General features: G+C 40.4%; 2 protein-coding genes across 2 annotated transcripts in view; both read right to left on the bottom strand.

The window, feature by feature from the left end:
- The window catches only part of LOC115401855 (uncharacterized), an 87809-nt gene that overhangs the window by 25802 nt on the left and 39971 nt on the right, over positions 1 to 22036 (bottom strand). The gene's annotated exons all lie outside the window — the stretch shown is intronic.
- LOC115401854 (uncharacterized) lies at positions 26 to 19210 on the bottom strand. The gene is made up of 4 exons (XM_030110209.1): positions 18969 to 19210; positions 14822 to 14919; positions 13687 to 13782; positions 26 to 9186 (listed from the first exon to the last, which is right to left on the bottom strand). The coding sequence occupies exon 4, from the start codon at positions 9153 to 9155 to the stop codon at positions 537 to 539; it is 8619 nt and encodes a 2872-aa protein (XP_029966069.1). The 5' UTR covers positions 9156 to 9186; positions 13687 to 13782; positions 14822 to 14919; positions 18969 to 19210; the 3' UTR covers positions 26 to 536.

Here is a 22036-nt window from a genome sequence, read left to right as displayed (position 1 = left end):
AATCAGTCATTCAGCACCCCCATACAGCTGTGATGGAATGGTCCTCGTTTAATAACCACATTTTTTCGATGCTTCGACTGCGTGATTGGTAGTCGAATCAGGCCCCTTCGAACGAATCGTCGAATCATCGACTATCTGAGGACACCCCTATAAAAATGCGTAAAGTCGAGCAGATTTCACATACTCAACAAATTCAAAATGGAACCTCAATTTACATCCATGACAAAATAACAAATAAAAAGAACAAGACAGAAATGAGCTGAACCCTTTACACTGGTACAACTTCCTCTTGAATAACTGGCACAGCCATTCAAAATGATCCTGAGTGCGGTGAAGCCTCAACCACACATCTTTTAACAGTCCCAAACTCAAGACAACAAGTAACGCTGAAACTGAGTATTCAACATCTTTTTAGAAACAAAATCTTACATAAATTGAAGAAATTTCAGCCAGTTGACTCTGCTGCTCACACATCTTCATACCTGCTGGCTGTGTAAACTTTTTACATGAACACTTGATGTCACTCACAATGGTCATCATTTATCTGGCACATGCTGTTGCTCCTCCTCTTTTATGATCGCCACAGAGTGTTGCAGAGGTTCACACTTCACAGCGTTAGTGCTGGATACTGTTTCCATTACACATTGGTCAGAAAGGTAAAATGACACATTCTGGTGTGTATCAGACACTGGTGGTGCAGACAGGGAATAATCCTGGACACCTTCCATTTGTGGCTCTTCTTTGACATCAACTTTTCCAGATGGACATTCTGTCAGGTACATGTTTCCACTGAGCTCTTCAGTTTTAACTGTGACTAAATCTTCATGACAACGACTGTCCAAATATCCACTGGCATCATCCAAAGACGGATAGTTTTCTTCAGAGTCCATTTCTGGTCCATAACTTCTTGGTGGATCATCCATCTCCTCTTTGATGTCTACATATTCGTAGGACCAGTCAGTACCAAGGAGGCCATGCTGCATCACAGTGACTCTCTCAGGATTTAATAAATTCTCACCTTCAGTACGTGGATGACCTTGCTCAGCTGACTTCCTCGACTTCTCGGAAATCACAAAAGGCAACTTGAAGACTTCCTCCACACGTCTGTTTTTTTTTTTATCGACAAACTTGACAAACTTGGAAGCAGTGTCTACAGAAAATTTGTGCTTTCTGTGATGTTGAGACCTTATGTCAAAGTTGTAGTTCAAAATTTTATACAAAGTTTTGGGATAGGACTGATATGACTTCTTTGCCACGAACTTGTGTATTTCAAACACTACAGATGTTGTCAGAAGTGACAGGTCCAGTTTTTCTTTTTCTCCAGACTGTGATGACACTTCTAAGTCCAGACCGATTTCTCTGCAAATGGGATAGGGATCCATGTTTTTATTTGCCCTCTGATATGGTGTTTTTACAACTGGATCTTTCCTTTGTTCCTTCTTTGCTACCATATCCAGTTGTCTTCTTTTGAGCGCTTCCTTCCTTTCATTTCGCTGATCAACAGACACGTCTTTCTTTTGGTAATTGGTTTTTGGAGGAACTAACTCCAAGTCGACCACTTCATCAAACCACATGGGTTCTCCAGCATCTACTCCTACTCTTTGGGAAAACTGACGTGTAAGAGTTTGAAATTGATCGGGCATGCCCAATTGGAAGTTGTGTTCAAGTATGTCACTGACGTTCTTCAATCTTGTTCCACACAGTCTTGTGGCAAATAACTCAATCTCCTTCTGAACTGCATTAGTCAGCACACGCTGGTCCACTTTGCTTCTTGGGTAATTTCTGTCCACACACAGGCTTAGTCCCACAGCCGCACAGGAACGGAAACGCTTCGTTAGAATCTCAGTTGCTGGGAAATTAGCGATTGGAGCCTCATAAGGTTTTTGTTCTGGGCAGTGAGCATCAGCAGTGGCTTGGTCAGTCATGATATGTGGACGACTACATGTCACTTTGCCAGGATCATCTTGTCGATCTTGGTAACATTTGCGGCAACATAGAACTTTTTCCTTTATGCACATTGGATCAGGAAACTTGTAGAGCTTTCGTAAGATTGCCGGCTGAGAAAACACTTTCTGTAATTTCACAGATCGCTGGGTGAAGGCACTGCGGTGCAACTCACCTTTGAAATTTAGATGAAAATTGTACTCCCATATTTCTGTTATGAAATGCTTTACAGATGACAACAGTGCATCGGAGAAAGTCCAAAGTTCACTCATGACACCATTGGTCAACAGCTTTGGATCAAGATTACGTTTCAGTCCAGATCCTACATTAAAGTCAATGCCTGATTTCACACATCTCTTGTATGGGTAAAACGGGCATTGTTCTCCATGAGGCACAGAGAGTATCTGCTGAATACGATTTGCTCGTAGTCTCCACAGCAGTAAATCTGGGTCATTTTGTACTTTAATGTCACTGTGGATAATCATACTGCGGTCAATATTTGCTCTGACAGGGCCAGTACTGCATGATTCTGAACTTGGACTGTTTTGGCAGTTTATGTCAATTGGGCTAAATTTTCCTCGGGATCTCACTCTTTTGAAATTGCGCTGAAGATTTCTTTGTGCAATCACAAGAGGAACCTGTTCCAGAACTTTTCTCGCCGGATCTGTATCGACATCTTGCAAATCCAGATCAAAGTTGTGCCTCAGGACATCAACACAAATCTGCTCGTAGCTTCCACACAATTTTTCTGCAAAAGTCAAAACTTCAATCATTGCTCCTTTGGTTAGTTTGTTGATGTCAAGTTTTTTGTTTGGTTGACAGCCACATACAGTAAGCTTCAAACCAATGTCGTTGCAGAACGGGTAAAGATCCACATTGTTCTGGGAAGTTTCAGTGCTCAGTTCACTTTCAGCAGACAGACTTGGAGCAGCCATCGGAGAAACATCACATTCTTCTGTGCTTGATGTGGGGTGTGGTTCAGATTCAATACTGCTGCTGGTCTGATGGTTCAAATCACTGAATGAGACAAAGCCTGGAAATTTAAACACCTCCCTTAAGTCTTTAGCTGCTTCCCCACAGTTAACAAGCTCTCTTACTTGTTTCATGACTTCCCTTGCAAAGGATTTCTCACTGTCTTTGCTCTTTAGGCGTAAGTCAAAGTTATTTTTCAGAATCTCCATCATGAATTCTTCTTGGGATGCATTCATCTCAAGGGCAAACAGAGCGATGTAAAGAAGAGCATAGTTGGTCAAATGGTCAGGACTCAAGTTTCTTTTCGGCTGAAAGCCAACATCAAAGTCTACAAAAACTGTCTCAAACTCAGATACTGGACGGCCACAGTTCTGCATGTTTTCAGTGTCTCCCTGCTTCATTATGGCTGATTGTAATGAGTGGCTTGTGACCGGATTTTCTGATGGAGTTGTTGATGGCACCGTCCTGAGATTCAGTTGTGTTGAAGCAGGGAGACATGGAAAACATGCAGGGCGGGGGCGCTGCAGGATGTCTGATTCGTAACAATGCTTTGGACACAAGGTATGGACATAGTTAACATTGAACATGTAATGGGACGACACCTTTAGGAATGGGAGAATTTGTCTCACACGGTTGGTACGAAATTTCCACATTTTGAGCTCTGGGTCCATTTCTTGGTCTATGATACATCCATTTGGCAAACTTCTTGGAACATGTTCATCACCTGCCAACTGGGTTTCATTTGGATGACATTGTGGGCTCATAGTTGTGTTTCCATTCAAAGCTGATGCAGCATTACTGGTGGTGAGGTGATGTTTACCCACATAATTTTCTGAATCTATGTCGTCTTCTACAGGGCACATGTAGTCTTCTCCTGACTGACTGGTGCTCAAATCACTGCGATGAAAACTGATGTTTTCCCCCATCTGTTTTGCTTGTTGTCTTTGAACAATCATTTCGTTCGCTCTTTCCATATCCTGTTTCCTTCGTTGAAATAATTCCCTCCTTTCACTGCTCAGCACAGGAGGTGGTTCTTTCGATTTACATTGTTCTTTGGGAATGGGCTTGATATCAAAGATTTCATTAAACCAGTTAGGCTCTCCACTATAAAACTTGAGTCTGCAAAAAAAATGACTTGCAATATTTTCCACATGACTCTGATGGTCCAAGTCGAAGTTGTGTTCAAGGATATCATTAACAATTCTGAACTTTGTTCCACAAAGTTTCTTAGAAAATCTGTACACATCCTGCATAACTCTACATGTCAGGAGATGTTTGTCCAGTTTAACCTTTGGGTGAGCGTTATCCACACACAGACTTAAACCTGCTTTCTTGAAGTGATGGCATTGCTTTGTTATCACCTCTGTTGCTGGGAAAGTGGATATTGGAGCATTTCCAGACTTTGTTTTCTCATGGGTCACATCAAGAGAGGCAACATTCACCATAGAATGTGGACTATCAAAGCAGCACTTATGAATTGGTGCCACTTCCAGAATCCATCTCTCATCTGGCAGATCAAACAGGGATTTCAGGAGCAAGACTGAGGATCTTTTCTGATTCATCAATCTGACTGCCTCCATCAGTGAGTTTGCAAAAGCACTTCGGTGAAGTGCATTGTTGAAGTGCAGACTGAAATTGTACTCCAAAATCTCTGTCATGAAATGTTTCGTGGATGACCAGAGTTCTGTGGCAAAAGTGTAAAGTTCACACATGATGCCATTGGTCAACAGTTTTGGATCAAGACGACGTTTCAAACCAGATCCTACATCAAAATCAATGCCTAATGTCTTACATCTGCTGTAAGGGTGAAGTGGACACTGGTCTTTGTGGGGCACTGAGAGGATTTGCTGAACTCGGTTGGCTCGTAGTTTCCACAACAGCAACTCTGGATCATTTTGTGCTTCAACGTCACCGGGTTGACTTGCACTCTGGTTCATCTCTGTTTTAACTGAACTCATAGTGCTTGTTTGTGAAGATGTATTCCTCTGAGAGTCCAAGACATTTAAGTTGACTCTGGTTGCAAGCTTTATTTCTTTGGAAAAACAACGAAGATTAGTTTCCTCAATGGCAAAAGGAACCTGTGAAAGAATATTTTGAGCAAGATCAGAATCTGATATCTGCAAATCAAAATCAAAGTTGTGCCGCAGGACATCAACACAAATCTGCTCGTAGCTTCCACACAATTTTTCTGCAAAGTTCACAACCTCAATCATTGCTCCGTTGGTCAGTTTGTGGAGTTCTAGCTTTTTATCTGGGCGACAGAAACTCACATTGAGCTTCAAACCAATCTTCTTGCAGAATGGATAAAGGTCTGAAGCTGTCTGCGAAGTTTCAGGTTCAGAATCAACACTGTCATCACTCTCACACTTCACATTACTGAATGACAGAGAACCTGGCAAAACAAACACCTCTTTCAAAATGTTATCTCTGTCGTCACGGGCTAATAATTCCTGTACTCTTTTCATGACTTCACATGCAAATGTTATTTTCTGGTATTCACTCTGCAGGCCTAAGTTAAAGTTGTATTCTAGAATATCCACAAGGACATTATGCTGGGATGAACTCAGTGCTAATGCAAAAAGAACAACTTTGTGCAGATGAGAAGCTGTCAATCTTTCAGGATTGAAGTTTCTGGGCGGCCCAGACGCAACATCAAACTTGAGAAATCCCACGTTCCAGTGTGGGAAAAACTCATTCAAAAGAGCAAGTAGGATTCTTTTCACATAATTGGAACGGAACTTCCACATGTTGGTCTCTGCTTCCATTTCCTCATGGTTCATGTCAGATTTGTTTGGAATATTTTGGAGGGTCTCGTCTTCTGTTTCACTTTCTTGCATCATGACTTCTTCAGGTACATCTGACGATGGTGAACTCACATCTGTGTTGACAGGTGAACTGGGTAAATCATCAGTGGCCATGAAATGGGAAGCACCCTCACAACTGGATACTTTTTCAAAGCAACCATCACTTTCTTTTTGGTGAGCTGTGGAAGGAGCTTTATCAAGCTCAACAACTTCATTGAACCAGGCGAGCTCCTCAATGTTTGTTCTCATTCTGTCACAGAAATGTCGAGTCAGATCTTCAATGTGATTCTGTGTCAAGTTGAAGTTGTGCTCAAGAACATCATGAATGATCTCAGTTTCTGCTCCACACAGTTTTTGGGCAAAATGATACACATCAAGCATCACTCCCTCCGTCAGAACATGCAAGTCTAACTTCTCTTTTGGGTGGTCTCTGTCCACACACAGGCTTAAACCAACTTCCTTACTGTGACGGAAGGGCTTGGTTAAAATTTCTGCTGATGAGAAATTAGAGACTGGGATCTTTGCAAACTTTGGTTGTGTGCAGATATGAACTCGTGATTCATCAGTGGTGTTATGAGGACGAACATGAGGCATGTGACCAGATTCAGATTCATCCTGAAAACAGGTTTCAATCCTGTCTTGGTAACATTTGAGGCAATCCGGATTGCATTCTTCTAAACATCTCAAGTCAGGGAGCTCAAACTGTTGATGTTTGTTCTTCAGCGGGAATTTCTTGTTTCTTGAAATGAGCTGAAAAACATCTGCGCTCAGTCGTTTTGTAAACGCACTGCGATGGAGTTCGTTGTTGAAATTTAGATCAAAATTAAACTCCAGAATCTCTGTCATGAAATCCTTTTCAGATAACTGCAGTGTCTTGGCAAAAGTGGCAAGTTCAACCATGATGCCATTTGTTAAGCATTTTGGATCAAGGCTCTGTTTCACTCCAGACCCCACATTAAAATCAAGGCCTAATTTCTTACACCTGGAGTAAGAATAAAGTGGACACTGACCTCCATGAAGCACTGAAAGGATATGTTTAACATGATTTTCTCGCAGCATCCACAATAACAAGTTGGGATTATTTTGTGCTTCTGTGTCACTGGGCTTTCTTCCATACATGAGTATTGAAGGATCTGCCATGGAATGTTTCATTATTCTGCAAGAGAAGTTATCTGATAGATTCTTCAGTTTAGTTGCAACAACGATTTGACCAAAAATTGATGTTGCAAGGTAAGAATCCATACTTTGCAAGTCAAAGTTGTGTCTGAGCACATCCATGCAGATCTCTTCAAAGGTTCCACACAATTTTCCTGCAAATTTCACCACTTCAGTCATTGCTCCTTTGGTCAGTTTATTGATGACAAGCTTTCCAGTTGAATGCCTGCATTGAACTTGAAGCCTCAGACCAATGTCCTTACAGAAAGGGTAAAGATCCATGTCGTCCTCTGAAACAGATTCAGGTTCTGAAGGTGAGTCCACTCTGGCTTCAGCATGAGAATTAGGACCACACACTGGTCTGCCTTCACAATATCCAATGTTTGACATGGGGCTGGGTTCAGCAATGACACTGCTCTGATAAACACTGTCAACAGGTGACACTGAAACTGGAAGTTCAAAACCCTCTTTTGAGAATTTCACCGCATCCTCACATTTTTGAAGTTCTCTTACTCGCTTCATGACTTCACACATGAAGGTTTTTTGATGGCGTTCACTTTGTAGGCCCAAGTCAAAGTTGTTCTCAAGAATCTCCTGGATGAATTCCTGCTGAGATGAATTCATGGCTAATGCAAATTGTGCAAGTTCAAAAAGAACTGGACTTGTCAAATCATCAAGGCCAAGATTCTGTTTGGGTCCAAACCCAACATCAAACTCGACACCGAGATTCCTCACAGAAATGAATCTGGATTGGTCTTTGTCCAGTGTCAGGAGGATTTGGTTTACGCGACCCGCACGCAGTTTCCACAAACTGGAATCTATTTCTCTTTCTTGGTCGATGCCGCAGTCATTTGGTACATTTCTTGGAATCTGTGTCTCACCGTTGCCTTGCACCAGAGTTTTATTTGGCTGGAAGTCAGATGGTGGGGTAAGATCTTTGTTCAATGTGGATGAATTACATGAACCATCAGTGGTGGCATGAGACTGTTTACTCAACCTACTTAATGATTCTGTGGACATGTCACAGCCAGTTGAGTTTTGTACAACACTACTTTCTGAATCTGCATCGTTCTCCACAGGGCACATGTGGCAATGCTCATCTTCCTCTTCTGCACTTGGACACAACTCAGTGTTGTGAGAAAGACTTTTCCCGTTTACATTTTCATCCAGTTGTCCTTGGTCTTTCTTCAAGATGAACTTTGTGACTGAAGGAAGCATCTTTTCATAAGAAGTACTGAAGTCCAGCTTTTGTCTCTTTGCCTCTTCTGACAGAAGGGTTTCCACTGTAGACAGTGCTGGTACATAGGCTCTCTTTAATGGGTTTCTCTCAAAGAAAAATGGCTCATTTTCAAACTCTGGGATGAAGTTTGTGTTGCTGGCAGCAATGTGTTTCCCCCTTTTTAGCATCTGTGATATCAATAACCACACTTCATTCCTTCTCTCTTGACTTTTCAGATCAAGCTCAAAATTATGCTCCAACACACTGACGACAATGGAGGTGAAGGAGGCAGTCAAGACTCGAGCAAAATCCACCAACTCCAACATCACTCTCTCTGTTAACAAGCCTGGATCAAGACTTTGTTTAGTTCCCGTGCCAAGGTTCAAACCAATGTTTTCACAAGAAGTGAACAACATCAAAGGAATGTCTGCACTGACGACTTCTTTCATTTCTGCTCCTGAACAATCAGTGTTATCTTTCTGATCACCGCCATCAGTGTGTGATCCTGATATCTCTTCTGTCTCTTTTTCAGAGGAACATTTCAATAATTGTTCAAGTTCACTTATATTCTCAATTTCCATGAAGAAACTCTGAGGTTTGTGTGTCCTTGTTGCCTTGTTCAGTCCATTATTGCTACCTTCTGTCTTCCAAGTGTCAAAAAGAGAAAAAACTTCATTTTCATCTGTGACAGCTTTTCGAACCAAGTCTTCCAACTTGTGCTGAATCTGAGCAGTGAAATCGATCCGCTGTTGATCATTTTCAAATCCGAGATCAAAATTGTTTTCCAGAATGTTTGGGATGAAGTGCATGCGACTCTTGATGATCGTTCGAGCAAATTCACACACCTCAAGTATGACACCATTTGGCACAAATGGTGAATTCAGTTTTGGGTGAGAGCTGGAGGCAACATTATAATTCAGTCCAATTTTGTTACTGTAAAAGAATGGATCTGGATGTGTTGAATATTTCTTTGCATGCAAAATTCGCCATTGCCATACTGTGTCTGCTTTGACTTTTCCTCTGTCCTTAAGACCGCAAATGTCCTCATCATCCATCTCCATTGATCCCAAAGATCTTCTATGTCCTCTTCGCCTGTATTTGATCAAAGAAAAAAACATCATCAATAATATAACAGGAATAACTTTTGCATCACTTTTTACACAATACATGCATTTTACAGCATTTTTATATCAACACATATGTTAAGTTTACTTAAAGCGAACCCCGATTAAAATGTCTATTAGCTCTGCAAATGTTGTCGCTGATGTCTACACTTAAAATACGCTGTTAGAAAAGTATAAACATAATGCATAAGTTATGAAATGCCACTCGTTTATAGGATTACTTACTATAGGATTGCTTACATGGTGGCGGCCATGTTTTGGCCGCGCAATGCATTCTGGGAGTGATGACGTCAGGTAGTTGTCTGTTCACCGAGCAAAGCCACAAATTACTCACAAAGTACTTCTCTCGTCAGCTACAACTGAACAAAATGCCACATTGCGTCACTTTTGGATGTAATTTTGAAAACAAGGGAATTAAAATCAGTGTGGTGAGCATCCACAGCTTTCCTAAGGAGAGAAAATTAAGAAAAGAGTGGGAAGATGCCTGTGGGAGAGTTCAGCTCCCCATACCTGTGCTCAGAAATCACGTTAACTGCATAAAATAGTAATATTCTAACATTAATTCACAGAACAACTGTTACTAATTTCAGATTGTTTAATACAATTAAAGGTTAAAAAAATAAGTCATTTAAAAGAGCCGCAGATCTGCTGATGCAGTGAATCAAACCCGCCTCTGACAGAAAGTTGTTGCATCTGAGATTATTCATGAAGAGAGTAAGCAAAGGGCGAATCAAACATGTCTAAAAAGACAGTTAAATTTACTGTCATTTTTTAAAAAGAAGGAAGGGGAACGCGATGATGACTCAAAACGAGTCCGAATAACACCAGCAAGTGACGCTCAGCTGAAACAGGGAGGATGAGGAGAATCCGGACATGGCCGTGATGTGGAGTGTTCTGGACTGTTAAATATGGTGAGAACACTGTTATTAGGCCGCCGTGCCAGATTTTAAATGATAACAGAAGATTTGTGTGTGCTCTCCCGGCCGTGTGCGTGGCCGCTCTCCGGTATATTATATATTTGCTCCCGCTCCGCAAACCAAAGTATGACCGCACCTACCCCCCCCACCCCCCGCCCGCCCGCCCGCTCCTCAGATAAAACGCGTCTCCACACGACGCTCCCGGGCTGAATTTCCCACAAGACGTCCAGGTTTATGCAGACAGCCTGAAAGTTTGGATGCGCTGTGATACAGGGGAGATCTGTGGTAAAGTAGAGAGAGCAGCCATCTCCGTTTGTCATTTTTGTGTTAATTATGTTAATCGTGACGATATAAAGTAAATAAGTACCATGAACAGCGACAGAAAGAACATTGAGCTCTTTGCAGCAGACGCTCTATCTCGGTCGCCACTGGGAGGCAGCATCCACAAAGGCACCAGCGGCTGTGACCGACTCTCTCTTCCTCTTGGTAGCTACCATTTTTATCGTCATCTCCTCTGTTACTTTCATTTTCGTCCTCGCTCTGTATTTGGTTTCGTGTTGGTTCGAATTGAAAGGGTTGAACACTCATGCTTATAAAGCTGTGAACAGATCACTCCTAAAAACACTGCTGAGAGGTGAAACAACTTTGTGACGTCACTACCCAGAATGCTTTGCAACGTGCACAACAATGGCGGCCTCCGTGCGAAATAAACTTTGTTAAAATATAGTTAACTGAATTTATATATATTTTTAAATTATTCATAGATATGTTACTGACAGCAAGCTGAACCACATAGAGCAAATTTATCATTATAGTCGGGGTTCATTTTAACTTAACTCCGAGTCAAAAACAGAATTTTTAATTGAATCTCATCACTGAACCATCATATCGACCTTATTGGCCCAAATATCGGATGACTGATAAGACGACCCCTATTTTCAAATATCATTTTGTGAAAATATGAAAATAAAACTATGTTCAAGACTATAAGGTTATTCATGAAAAAAAAAAAAACTTTTTATTGTACAATTATTCAAAAATCCAAAACTCACAAGAGAGATAACATTTCACATGATTTAAGATAAAAAAATTACTGTCGTGTTAAATAAAAAAAAAATTCTGTCTCAAAATAAGCTAAAATTACATAGCCTTAAAAGTTCAATAACTGCATTAATGATTTAAATAACTTTATAACCATCAAATTCAAGTTCTATTCAACTTCATGAACATTAACAATTTATTCTAAAAAACAAATCCCATACTGCAACAAAACAGTAGCGCAACAGTGCAGTTGTTTGACTCTGTTGCATTGATTACCATCAGTTCAAAGTTGGCATCAAAACTTCGCCTCTGTTGTTTGCTCACTCGTCTGGTGTTTAAGCCCCTTCGTTCAAGATGGTCAAGTTCCTCCATTTTTCATGAGATCACTTTTACCCTTTTCCCACTGCAACTAGCGTGTCGACCCGAGTCTTCGACCCGCTAACAATCGCTTTTTTAAGACTCCTTTCCCACTGCCTGCAGACCCGGGTCTCATCGCCTGCTGGCGAGCCGCATCGCTGCATTTTCCCGCGCTGATGGTGTCCCACGTTGATGACATCATCAGCGCGACGGCGCACAACGAAATTAAACAATACAGCGGAACACAGTCTGGTCTTGCTATCTTGCCAATGCTGGGTCATGTTGACAAAGGATATCTCACGCTAGGGCTGGGCGATATGGCAAAAAAAATGATCACGATTTTTTTTTTCCATATCATTCAATCTCGATTAAAATCACGATATGTTATATTGTTTTTAAACCAGTTTTAAAGCATCTGCACTGAAAACTAGAACTATAGAATAGTTTAACATTTTATTAACAAACCAAGCAAATAGCAATGCAAATTAAATAATATGAACATAGAAAAATATAAGAACAATCTCACTTAACAGTGCAGTAAATGGGAAAAAAAAATCTAGCACCAAGACAATAAAACCCTGCGATGCACCGTTTTTTCAGTAAAAGAGAAGAACTGAACGATCGTTAGTTAAAGTGTGACAGTTTACAGCCCTGAGGATTTTTGTTGCTATAAAAGATTAAAAAACTAAAGAAACCGCCTGGGGATAATGAAGGTGCTTTAGAATGTAAACATTATTTTCAAGTTATGATGCTAAATATGCTGCTGCCATCATTAATGCTTGCATCAAATGTACAAAATTTAAATAATCTAGATTGGACAGATTAGATTTAAAATGTAACGGTTCAAAACTACAATAATATAAAAAAAATAGACAAAATTAATCATTTTTCTCCTCTTACAATGTTGCTCGTATGGTGCAGTGGCCTTAAAAGACGACACTGGCTACGTTTACGTGCAGTCAATATTCGTGTTAAGATCAATATTCTGATTTCTGAAACATTTGGAATAACCCCAGGGAGATCCTCATTCAGACCACAGCCAGGCGACGCCATGACTGCTATTGCACTTCATGCCACTAGGTGTGCTGTTTGCATGTTCAACCTTATTTTACACAGACACCACAGAAGAAGAACGGCGCTGCAGCGCTGCAGGCTCTCTGCATGTTGTTAGAAACAGAGCGTTAGCGGCAAGACGTGGTGATATGTTCAATGATGCGATGCACCGTCATTTTCGGTAAAAGAAGAACTGAACGATCGTTAGTTAAACTGTATCACAAGTAGTTCCTGGACTCAAAAGACCAGATTCCTTGCGGATTGGTGAGCTAGCAGCGGTGAGCTAGCAGCGGTGTGCTAGCAGCGGTGCGGGTGGAGCAGCCTGTCCTGTCAGCAGCAGCCTCATCTTCAGAGGATAACGCCGAGGCATGGCTGACTTCATCTGCTTCGCTGCTCCATGTTCAGCTCCATCTCTGTTTACTTCTCAGACAACTTGCAGGCGGAAGTTGAGCAGGAAAAAGTCTACTGTGTCACGCACATTTCTGCCATGTCTGATCGAGTAAATGTGCTCACAGCTGATCACCGTGATCGACTGGAAATTAATCGTGATCACCAATCACGATCATATAATCGCCCAGGCCTATCTCACGCTGTGTCCAGAAACATCAGCTGGCGCGCTAACGTAGCCACACTGCGTCGACGTCATCATTTAAGTTCCTGGATGTGTCTCTCCCACTAAAAGCCGGTAGAAACCTGACCCGCTAAATACCAGGGTCGATTGCAGGGTCGCACGACCCAGGTCGAAATGCCGATTAAACCCTTTCCCACTGCCATGAGGAGCCGATTTTTAGCATGTTTAAATGGGTTTTTTGGCCAGTGGGAAAGGGGTATTTGTCTGTGACTGTGACACTCCATTTGTTTCCTGGTCACCGGTACTCTGGCTCCATCTCGTCGCGCAGCTGTGTAACATCTCGTCCCCGATTGGAGTACAACCCCATTTTCGGGAATACAATTATTGGGGGAAAAAAAAAAATCGTCCTATATTCGGGACAATACGGTATATTTGTAAAGGAAAAAAGGTCCAAAGGTGGAGCTCCAACTTGGACAAATATTTTGTATTTTATTTTTGCACACACAGACACACCGTTTTTAAAGCTTACCTGCCTTGAAAGACTCAATTAGTCAAGCATATTTTTTTGGTCCATCCTCCCATATCCCATCAGCCAGGCTGGTCTTGGAATCACATGGATGTCGCGCTGAATGAAAGACAAACAGTATGAAAAGTCAATGTAATTTTACCTGCACATCGATTCCAGAGGAATGAAAGAGAAAATATCTGTCATGAAAGAAAACATTCAATCCTCATTTTCTTCCCCTGTGTAGTACCTTTAAATCACGGTGTGTAAACAAAGCCTCAGTCTAATGTCCCTGGCTGCCTTCCATACTTTATAATGTCAGTCATGTTTTCTCACTCGCTCACAAAACCAGCTCATCTTCTTTGCTCTGCCACCACAGACAGGCTTCATGCATGTCTGTCATCACAGAGATACAGACTTTGCACCTCCTGGGGGCTAAGCCCCCCCCCCCCCCCCCCCCCCCCCCCTCAAAAACCAGTGATGCCCCTGCCTGCTACTCACTAACCAGATGAGCAGAAGCAGAAATCATTGGTGAATCATGTGATAGCAGTTTGACACCCATTTCCACTGCTGTGTAATCAGTTCCTTTAACGTGTGTCTCAATGTAATTCATCCAGCGTCTTCTCTCAGATTCTGTCAGAAAATTAAAACTTAAATTATTACCATCATTGTGGGTGACTTAGGTTTATAAGCTAATTTAAACTCAGCTTCGGAGGATTACACTGAAATAAAGTTTGTCCGCAGTCTGCACACACACAAACAGTCATCAGCATCAGACAAGCCACTAGACACACGAATGTTAAGTTTCCTCACTTGGGAAAATGGGAAAACGCCAGATGTTTTCATGACTTAAGTTGCTCCCACCTCATTCTGTTGACTTGCTCTGCAGGTGTGTGTGTGTGTGTTTTTCAATTTACTTCAGTCTGCCAGCATTCACAAAGTGCTACCTGTGACGTAGACGGCTTAGCAACATACCGTGACGTGTAAATCAAGCAACATGACGAATCGATAATGGGATTTGTTGACATCGCTTGTAATCATCAATTTTTAACCATTTTGTTGATTCGCTGTTGCAACTCCACTACTCAAACTAAAAATGTGTAGTATCCGTCCACCAAATGAAGTATCTTCTCAACTTCTCTCTTTTTACACAACTCACCAAAGTAAGTCAGTGGAACTTGGCTTGATTTCACACCAGATTCCCCTCCTGCCGTGACCAGGATTCAAACGTGGCTCCCCTGCATTCAAGGTGAAGACCTGAAAAGCACCATCACAATAGGCGAATAAACGGATGAAGTCTTAAATACGACACATATTGTTTAGGAAGAACAGTATATCTCAAAACATCTCAGAAAATGCTTTTGAAGAACCAAAAACTGCAATCTGCTATTAATTTTCCTATAAAATCTGCTGTCCAAAGAAATACATAGCTGATGATTTACATGGCTTCAGTGACAAATCATAAAAGAAACGTGATTTTTAAATTCAACAGATGTGAAAATGAATATTCGGTTGGTGGTTATTGTATTGAGTTTTGCTTGTTTAAAAAAAACGAAGATGGTTAACATCTTGTCTGAAATAAATTAATTCTGCAGCTTGCTCATCTGCAAAGATAAAGCTAATTTGAACTCAGTAGTGTCTGTGTGGATGTTAGTCACAGCAAACATCAGGCATACGTGCAAAACTTTCCAGTAAAATCTAATGTAAAGAAGAGAGACGCAGCGGGGGGCACCGGGCTCTTCCAAGTTGGTCGAGGGAAGAAGACAGTTTGGAACATTTGCAGTCTAACTACAGTAATCTGGTGCACTCTGACTCCATAACTGAAAAACTAACATTCTTGCATTGCCCCCCAATTGTGAAAGGGATACTTCATCGAAATGTTAAACTATCCTTTCATCATGACATCAAAATGCTGTGGAAAAAGTCTGTTTTTGAGATAGAGATCCACATTTCATAAAATTTGTTCTTTCGTCCAAAACCCGATCCCCCTGTTTAAAAAAAAAAAAAAAAAAAAAAGAGCGAGAGCGCGCAGGCTCCATCACCTCGCGACCGTCACTCACTGACAGTTCTGGACGTCTGGAACAGTTTTAAGCTACTGAAAAACACAAACAACACGCTGTCTCAAATAATCAAACAATATTCAAACTGAGCAACAACACACTGGAGCCATGAATCACATTTCAACTCGGCGGAAAATAAGAAAAAAAAAAAACAAACAAACAAAAAAAAAAACAGCGCAACGCGTCCATCCGGAACGCCGCTGATAGCGCTGCAGGTCTTCATCTTCCCATCCAACCGCCTGACTCTGTTCTCCACAGAGCTCAGACACTTGGAATAATTTCTGATCCGTTTATGAGCGCCTCCCCCGGGCTGTGCGCTCTGACCTGGCGGTCTGCCGCCGTTCACCACGGAGCTCAAACACGCTCTGTCTTAACAACAGCCACTTAGTGACAGCAAAAAAACAAAGACTGATTTTGATAAATAACTTTGTAAAGTTTCTCCATTTACACAAACCACTGCCTCAAATTTAACGCTGCCTCGACACGACAGAAGCCAGTGAAGTGATCAGTGCACGGCCAGAAATCAATCAGATGCTTTGTCCAAAGTGTGAAACACTCAAGGCCCACTCAACTCGCTCTGATTGGCTTAAAGTCTGTAACATTGAGAACCACTGGTAGTTAGAACTGTCACTTAATGACAGACAAGAAAAAAGAAACACAAATTATTTCTCTACGCTGGATTTCCGGCACCCTGCCCTGACCTTCAAGCCCTGGAGACGTTTTTCTACCAGGTGTACAGGTGGTTCAATGCAATTTTTATAAACAGTAATCCAGAGTCCACTTTTTCTCCAGCAGGGAGAGGGGCAGGAGAACGAGAACTAAGTAAATCAGAACAAAGAACTTTAACAAAGCTGAAGTTAGGTTCTGATTCGCAGCGTCCCATTTGAGAGGTTAGGGGAAAGTTTATGGAGGTATTTTGGTGAAAAAGTTTATTGCAAGATATTTTCTGTTTCCTGCGTGAGAACCAGTTCAGCTGGTTGCTTATTTTGCATTTGAACTATATGAAGACATCTATGTTAAACATTTTTTTGTCAGTATTTATCACAACTATTAATATTTGATTGATAAATCATAATTCTGTCTCATGTGTGCTGACGTCTGCCATTTGTTCAGACTCTGCTACTGTTCCACAACCCACAAGTTGTGTGTTTCTACATTTTGCTGAGGGCTGGCACTGAGGTCAAAATGTCAGGAGCTTGCATTGAAACAGCACCCTCTGTAGGGCAGGTAGAGAAGTTCTCCCAAAATAAGCATAGGACTGAACAGTGAGGGCTGCATGCAGGTCAGAGAGAGATGGATTTTTGATTTATTTTATCTTACTGTGAAATTTACTGCTGAATGCAGTGGTCTGCTGGTGCTGTTTTTTAAGTGATCCAGGAATGCTTTGGAGCCCATGCTGAAAAGGTAGGCTGCTGCTTCAATTAGCTAATAAATGTCAGTAAATAACAGGATTGATTTGTTACTTTTTCCAGGAAAAATCAGATCACCCCGTCTCTGTTGATGCCACAGTAGAGTTAGTTCTCTTGTCAAACAAGTTTTCTCACGGCATACATTTGTGACAAAGGATCAATATCCTCAAGTATTACACCAGAAACAGACCTTTCTAAAACCCTAGTGTCAGACCTAGCGCCAGACTGCTGCTGTGCTTGGATCTGAAAGACCGAGGCTGTTAAACTGTCTCGCCCTTCGCTGACCGGATTTAAACTGTGGAGTCATTTGTTCATGCACTTACACATTCGAGACTCGCGGGTCTGAAGTTTTGTGGTCACCCTGATTTGGTTTGCTGATAGTTGTGGTGATCACAGAGTGCACATGAGATTGTTGGACCTGTCGTGGACGCTCCCTGCAGGAGGCACTTTGCCTGTTATTTCAGTTATCAGGTAGCGTATTACACGTGTCTGTAGGAACACTTTATTTTTTCCACTGTCTGTCTTTAAGTGGGTTTTCCTTTTGAAAAAAGCTTTTAAGGCTTGTCAAATAAAATTCTCCCTTCAATCTATAACTGCCATTTTTTATCTTAATGTCTTCACAAACTCCATTGCATGTTCAACATGAACGATTTTATTGCACTTCAAAGTCAGGCAAAATTGGCTTTTGTTTGGATCAACAGGGACATTTGGCAATGAATTACAGAAAAAAATACAAAGTAATAGTGCTTCAGGGTATTTGTGCAAGTAATATATGACATAATAAATCCAACGGTATTGGTTCTGTAAACTACTTATGGGGGAAAAAATGGTTATACTGCACTTCAAAGTCAGGATAAAATTACTTTTACGACTGTCTAAAGAACTTTGGCTATAAATTATGAGTAAAGTACACAGTAATAGTACTTAATACTAGTTCTGCAAGTAATATATGAAATATGTCCAGAAGTAGTAGTTCTGCAGACTACTTATGGACAATATTACTCTTTTTAACTTTAAATTTAGCCAAATTACTTTTTTTAATATCTCAGGGATTGTGGCTATAAAGTCCTGGAAAAGTACAAAGTAATCACCCCTCACAGTATTCATGTAAGTATTATATGACATAGTTAGTCCAAGAGTAATATTAAACAGTGACTTTGCTCAATCGCTCCCAGGTTATATGACCTATTGTCTCCTAATCACTACAGTTGCAAGTTCAGACACACCTCTCGATACATATAAATAATAATCAATATTACGGTAATATTTTTAGCAAAATTACAGTGTTAAGCTTCCAGCTTATTTAATGTATTGCCTGCTAATCAGTACTAATAAGGCATTCATTCATTTACTTTTGGTTCTTGTTTTATCTTCGCAGTGGTATAAATATGTGTTCTTAATATAAATAGAGTTGTCTTCCGAGCTGCTTAACTTTTATTTTAAAATCTGTTTGGCATGGTGTTACCGTAATGATCAGTGTATTTGCGCACCATTAATCAACGTGCGGCTGGCTTGACCACAGTAAATGAGAAAAATTATACTTGTTTCGTTCTCACAAAAACAATGAATGTTATACAAATGCAAATTTGGTTGTTGGGTAAAGTTGATATTTCAACAAAAATGTCTCACGTGTTTTTACATCAATAAGTAGCACAGAAAACGGATAAATAAGCCTCCGCTTGTGCAATTATTTTTCCCTGAACTTTTTCCTCTACTGCCGAACCGGAAGCTACTTTTAACAAACTAACGACTGCTTCTGTCTGCCCGAAGAAACACAGAGAAAACACAGACTGAAGTAACGAGTCAGATTCATGAGTTCATTCACACTTTCCCTTACCTGTTATTTGCAACTTCAGTGAAAAACTGCAGTTTTCTGTGACTCCCAGCAATCCACCCTGATGATCAGTCTCCTCGTACAAGACGATTCGTTCAAACGCGGTGACTATTCCCACAGCAGCAGTTAGTCTCACGTTAATAATAAACTCTCTCCAAGCCTGACTGAAGTCACTGCGGCCACAAGAGATGAAATATTCCCTCCGTGAGGTTCAACTACAGACAGTCCAGAGGGAAAGCAGCTTCTCTTCTCTTCTGTTTTTCGAGGGAAGGAAGTACAAAACATAAACAACACTAAGAGTCATACTGATCTCTACTGGCCGGAGGGGGAACTGCAGGTTATTGTCCCAGTTCTATGAATTGGACACAAGGCGACACGAGAGGAAGAAAATCCAAGATTGGAAAAAATGAAGGCATAAATGTGACAATAAATAGACAAAAGTGTCGATAAGATATAAAGATAAGATAATAAATAAAAAAAACTCAAATACTACAAAATGACTATATATATATATATATATATATATATATATATATATTTTTTATATATATACATATATATTTTTTTTTTGGCATGAAAAATTTATACATTTTTTTTTGTATTATTTATTGCCATAGTAATTTAATTACTGAGCCATTTTTATATTTCTGTATTTATTTACAATTATGGCTGTTTCAGTTCTCCATAATGAAGTGAAGTTATATACATATTTATTTTACAATTACATATTAAACTCTTCTGCCCTGCAGTTCTTACTCTCCTGATAAGTTTCTCATTGTTTCAGTCCAGTTTTAATAAACTCTTTTTGTATCACTATTGTTTTTCTCGATTTTGTTTCATGCAATTATTTAGTTTTTTGATCCGTCCGCTGTCTACCGTCTACCGTTCAATCCTCCTGATTTGATTCCGTCATCTTGTACTGAGATTAAATGTCCTTCAGAAAATCAGCAAAGCACCGTCCATGATGCTTGTTTGGCCAGAGAGAGTCATTTCTGTCTTCAGATTGTACAGAGAAATACAACTGAAACCTGGACATCCCTGTGAGACACAGGTCCAAACAGACTGCTATTCCGCAAATAATCCCAAACCCTGAATTATGGAGGGGATCACAGTAAAAGAAGGAACAATGATTTTTCACATCTGTGTCTTTGCTTGAGCTGGTTGCCCATCACGACACTTCGTCAGTCTCCCAAACATCTGAGACAGATATCGCTATCCCTTTCAAATGAACTGCAACAAAAAATTGCTGAGAAGAAGAAAAAGAGGGTGGAAAGCAAAGAGAAAACACTGGCGTCTCTGTCAAGGAACTGCAGGACACAGGGCACATGGCAGCATGTGACAATGAAAACTGTAAAATAAAGTAGTTCCACTTAATCTGTGTTGAGCTTGAAGATGCACCTGCAAATAATGATGTGTGGTTTTGTCGCTAAAAATTCAAATCAGCGTTCATGTTGTAAGAATGACATTGGAAATAAAATAATTTTTTTCTTATTGTAATACAGATTAAGACAGACATTAAAAAAAAACATTTGGAAAAAGTCGCAGCTGTTGACTTTGAAATTCTTTGCACTTCACAGCACAGCACTTGGACAAGTTTGTGAGAGCGCAGCAAAGCAACAGCAATTTGGTCCAATATTCTATTCATATTTATGACAAATAATTGAACATGCATCTTCAGGTTCCATTAAAATGGATCCAAATTGACATATCTAAACACTAGTATTTCTTTGAAGAAGTAACTCATAACTATAACCCTTTTTTAACTTTTGAAAAAGTAACTTATCCAACACTGATAATCACTAATCGAAACATACAATTTTCACAGCAACTTAGGGATATTTGCCTGGTTATTGAAATTTATAGAAAACTTGAAAAATCATCCTGCTGTTGACAACAGTCGATCAGGCGCGGCATGTGTCCAAAGGATGTCTATGTCTTGGTGTGACTCTTCCTGCCTTCTCTGTGCCTCCTTTCACTCTGCAGATGAAACTCTGCTACACTATAAACTAAGTGGATTCTTTGATTGAGAACATCCTATACAAAGCCATCAATGGTGAGGTCCTGTTAGGTGTGGTCTTGTTTTAATGACATCGAAATATGAACAGCACTGTTTCAATACAAATTAATTTTGAACCGGGACATTCATTTCTTCTTTTCACAGACCAAACCTGATGTCTGCTGCCGTCACAGCTTCCTGTGAAAGGTTTGATCAACAATTAGCTGAAATTTGCAAACAGAAGAATCTGGATCAACTCCAGAGCAGAAGAAAGAACTTGTTAACTGTTTTTTTTAAGATTTTACTTTTAAAACCACAATGATGCAGCGTAACAAATACTCAACTAAAAGTAAACACAGAATCTGATCATCATTTATCATCAGTTTGGTTAACTATAATAGAATTTGTCATGGCAAAGACAGCATATTTGAAGGAGTAAGCAAAACACAAATCTTGATTTATTATGAATTAGAAACATTTCAGACAAAATCAAATTGTTGGGCCTGAGCAGTTTGTTTGAGAGCAGCGCGTCCTCCATCACCATGGAAACGGACTCTTCAGAGATCAGTGTTGGAATCATCAAGATCGATCTCTGAAGTCTGTTTCCATGGTGATGGAGGACGCGTGCAGTGCAGCTGCATGTCACTTTGGTGAGCTGCTCTACACTTATATTTTTAGAATGTCTACTAATGTATGCATCCTGAAATAGTATAGAGTGCATATGAGTGTCATGATAATGCAACTTGCATTATCTGCTGAAGTGTAGCAACCCAGTGTATCGCAGTCAGAGCTGCTCTTTTCAAGAAGCTAACAACAGTTGGTTTCTTAAAATGGATCATGGAAAAAGTATTCTGAATTTCATTTTTTCTCCATATTTGCTTCCACGCCAAGTGGAAGCAAAAGTGTGACAGAATAATTTGAAATGGAAGTTTTTAAACCTATAAGTGCTTCAATAATTTCTCTTTTTTTAAAGTAGGACCATAATAAGCACATTCCTCAGAGAAGTGTCTGATTATAAGTAGTTTGTGGATCTGTGAAAGTCCCCAAAGACAACCAGCAGACTCCTGGTACGCAG

The sequence above is a fragment of the Salarias fasciatus genome, chromosome 15 (assembly GCF_902148845.1).
Source record: "Salarias fasciatus chromosome 15, fSalaFa1.1, whole genome shotgun sequence".
Classification (NCBI taxonomy): Eukaryota; Metazoa; Chordata; class Actinopteri; order Blenniiformes; family Blenniidae; genus Salarias; species Salarias fasciatus.
The sequence above is the reverse complement of the archived record's forward strand: the minus strand, read 5'-3'. Positions and strand labels throughout refer to the sequence as shown.

What these genes read in the sequence shown, in the direction of transcription:
- LOC115401854 (XM_030110209.1), bottom strand. Translation starts at nt 9,155, where the DNA reads ATGGAGATGGATGATGAGGACATTTGCGGTCTTAAGGACAGAGGAAAA.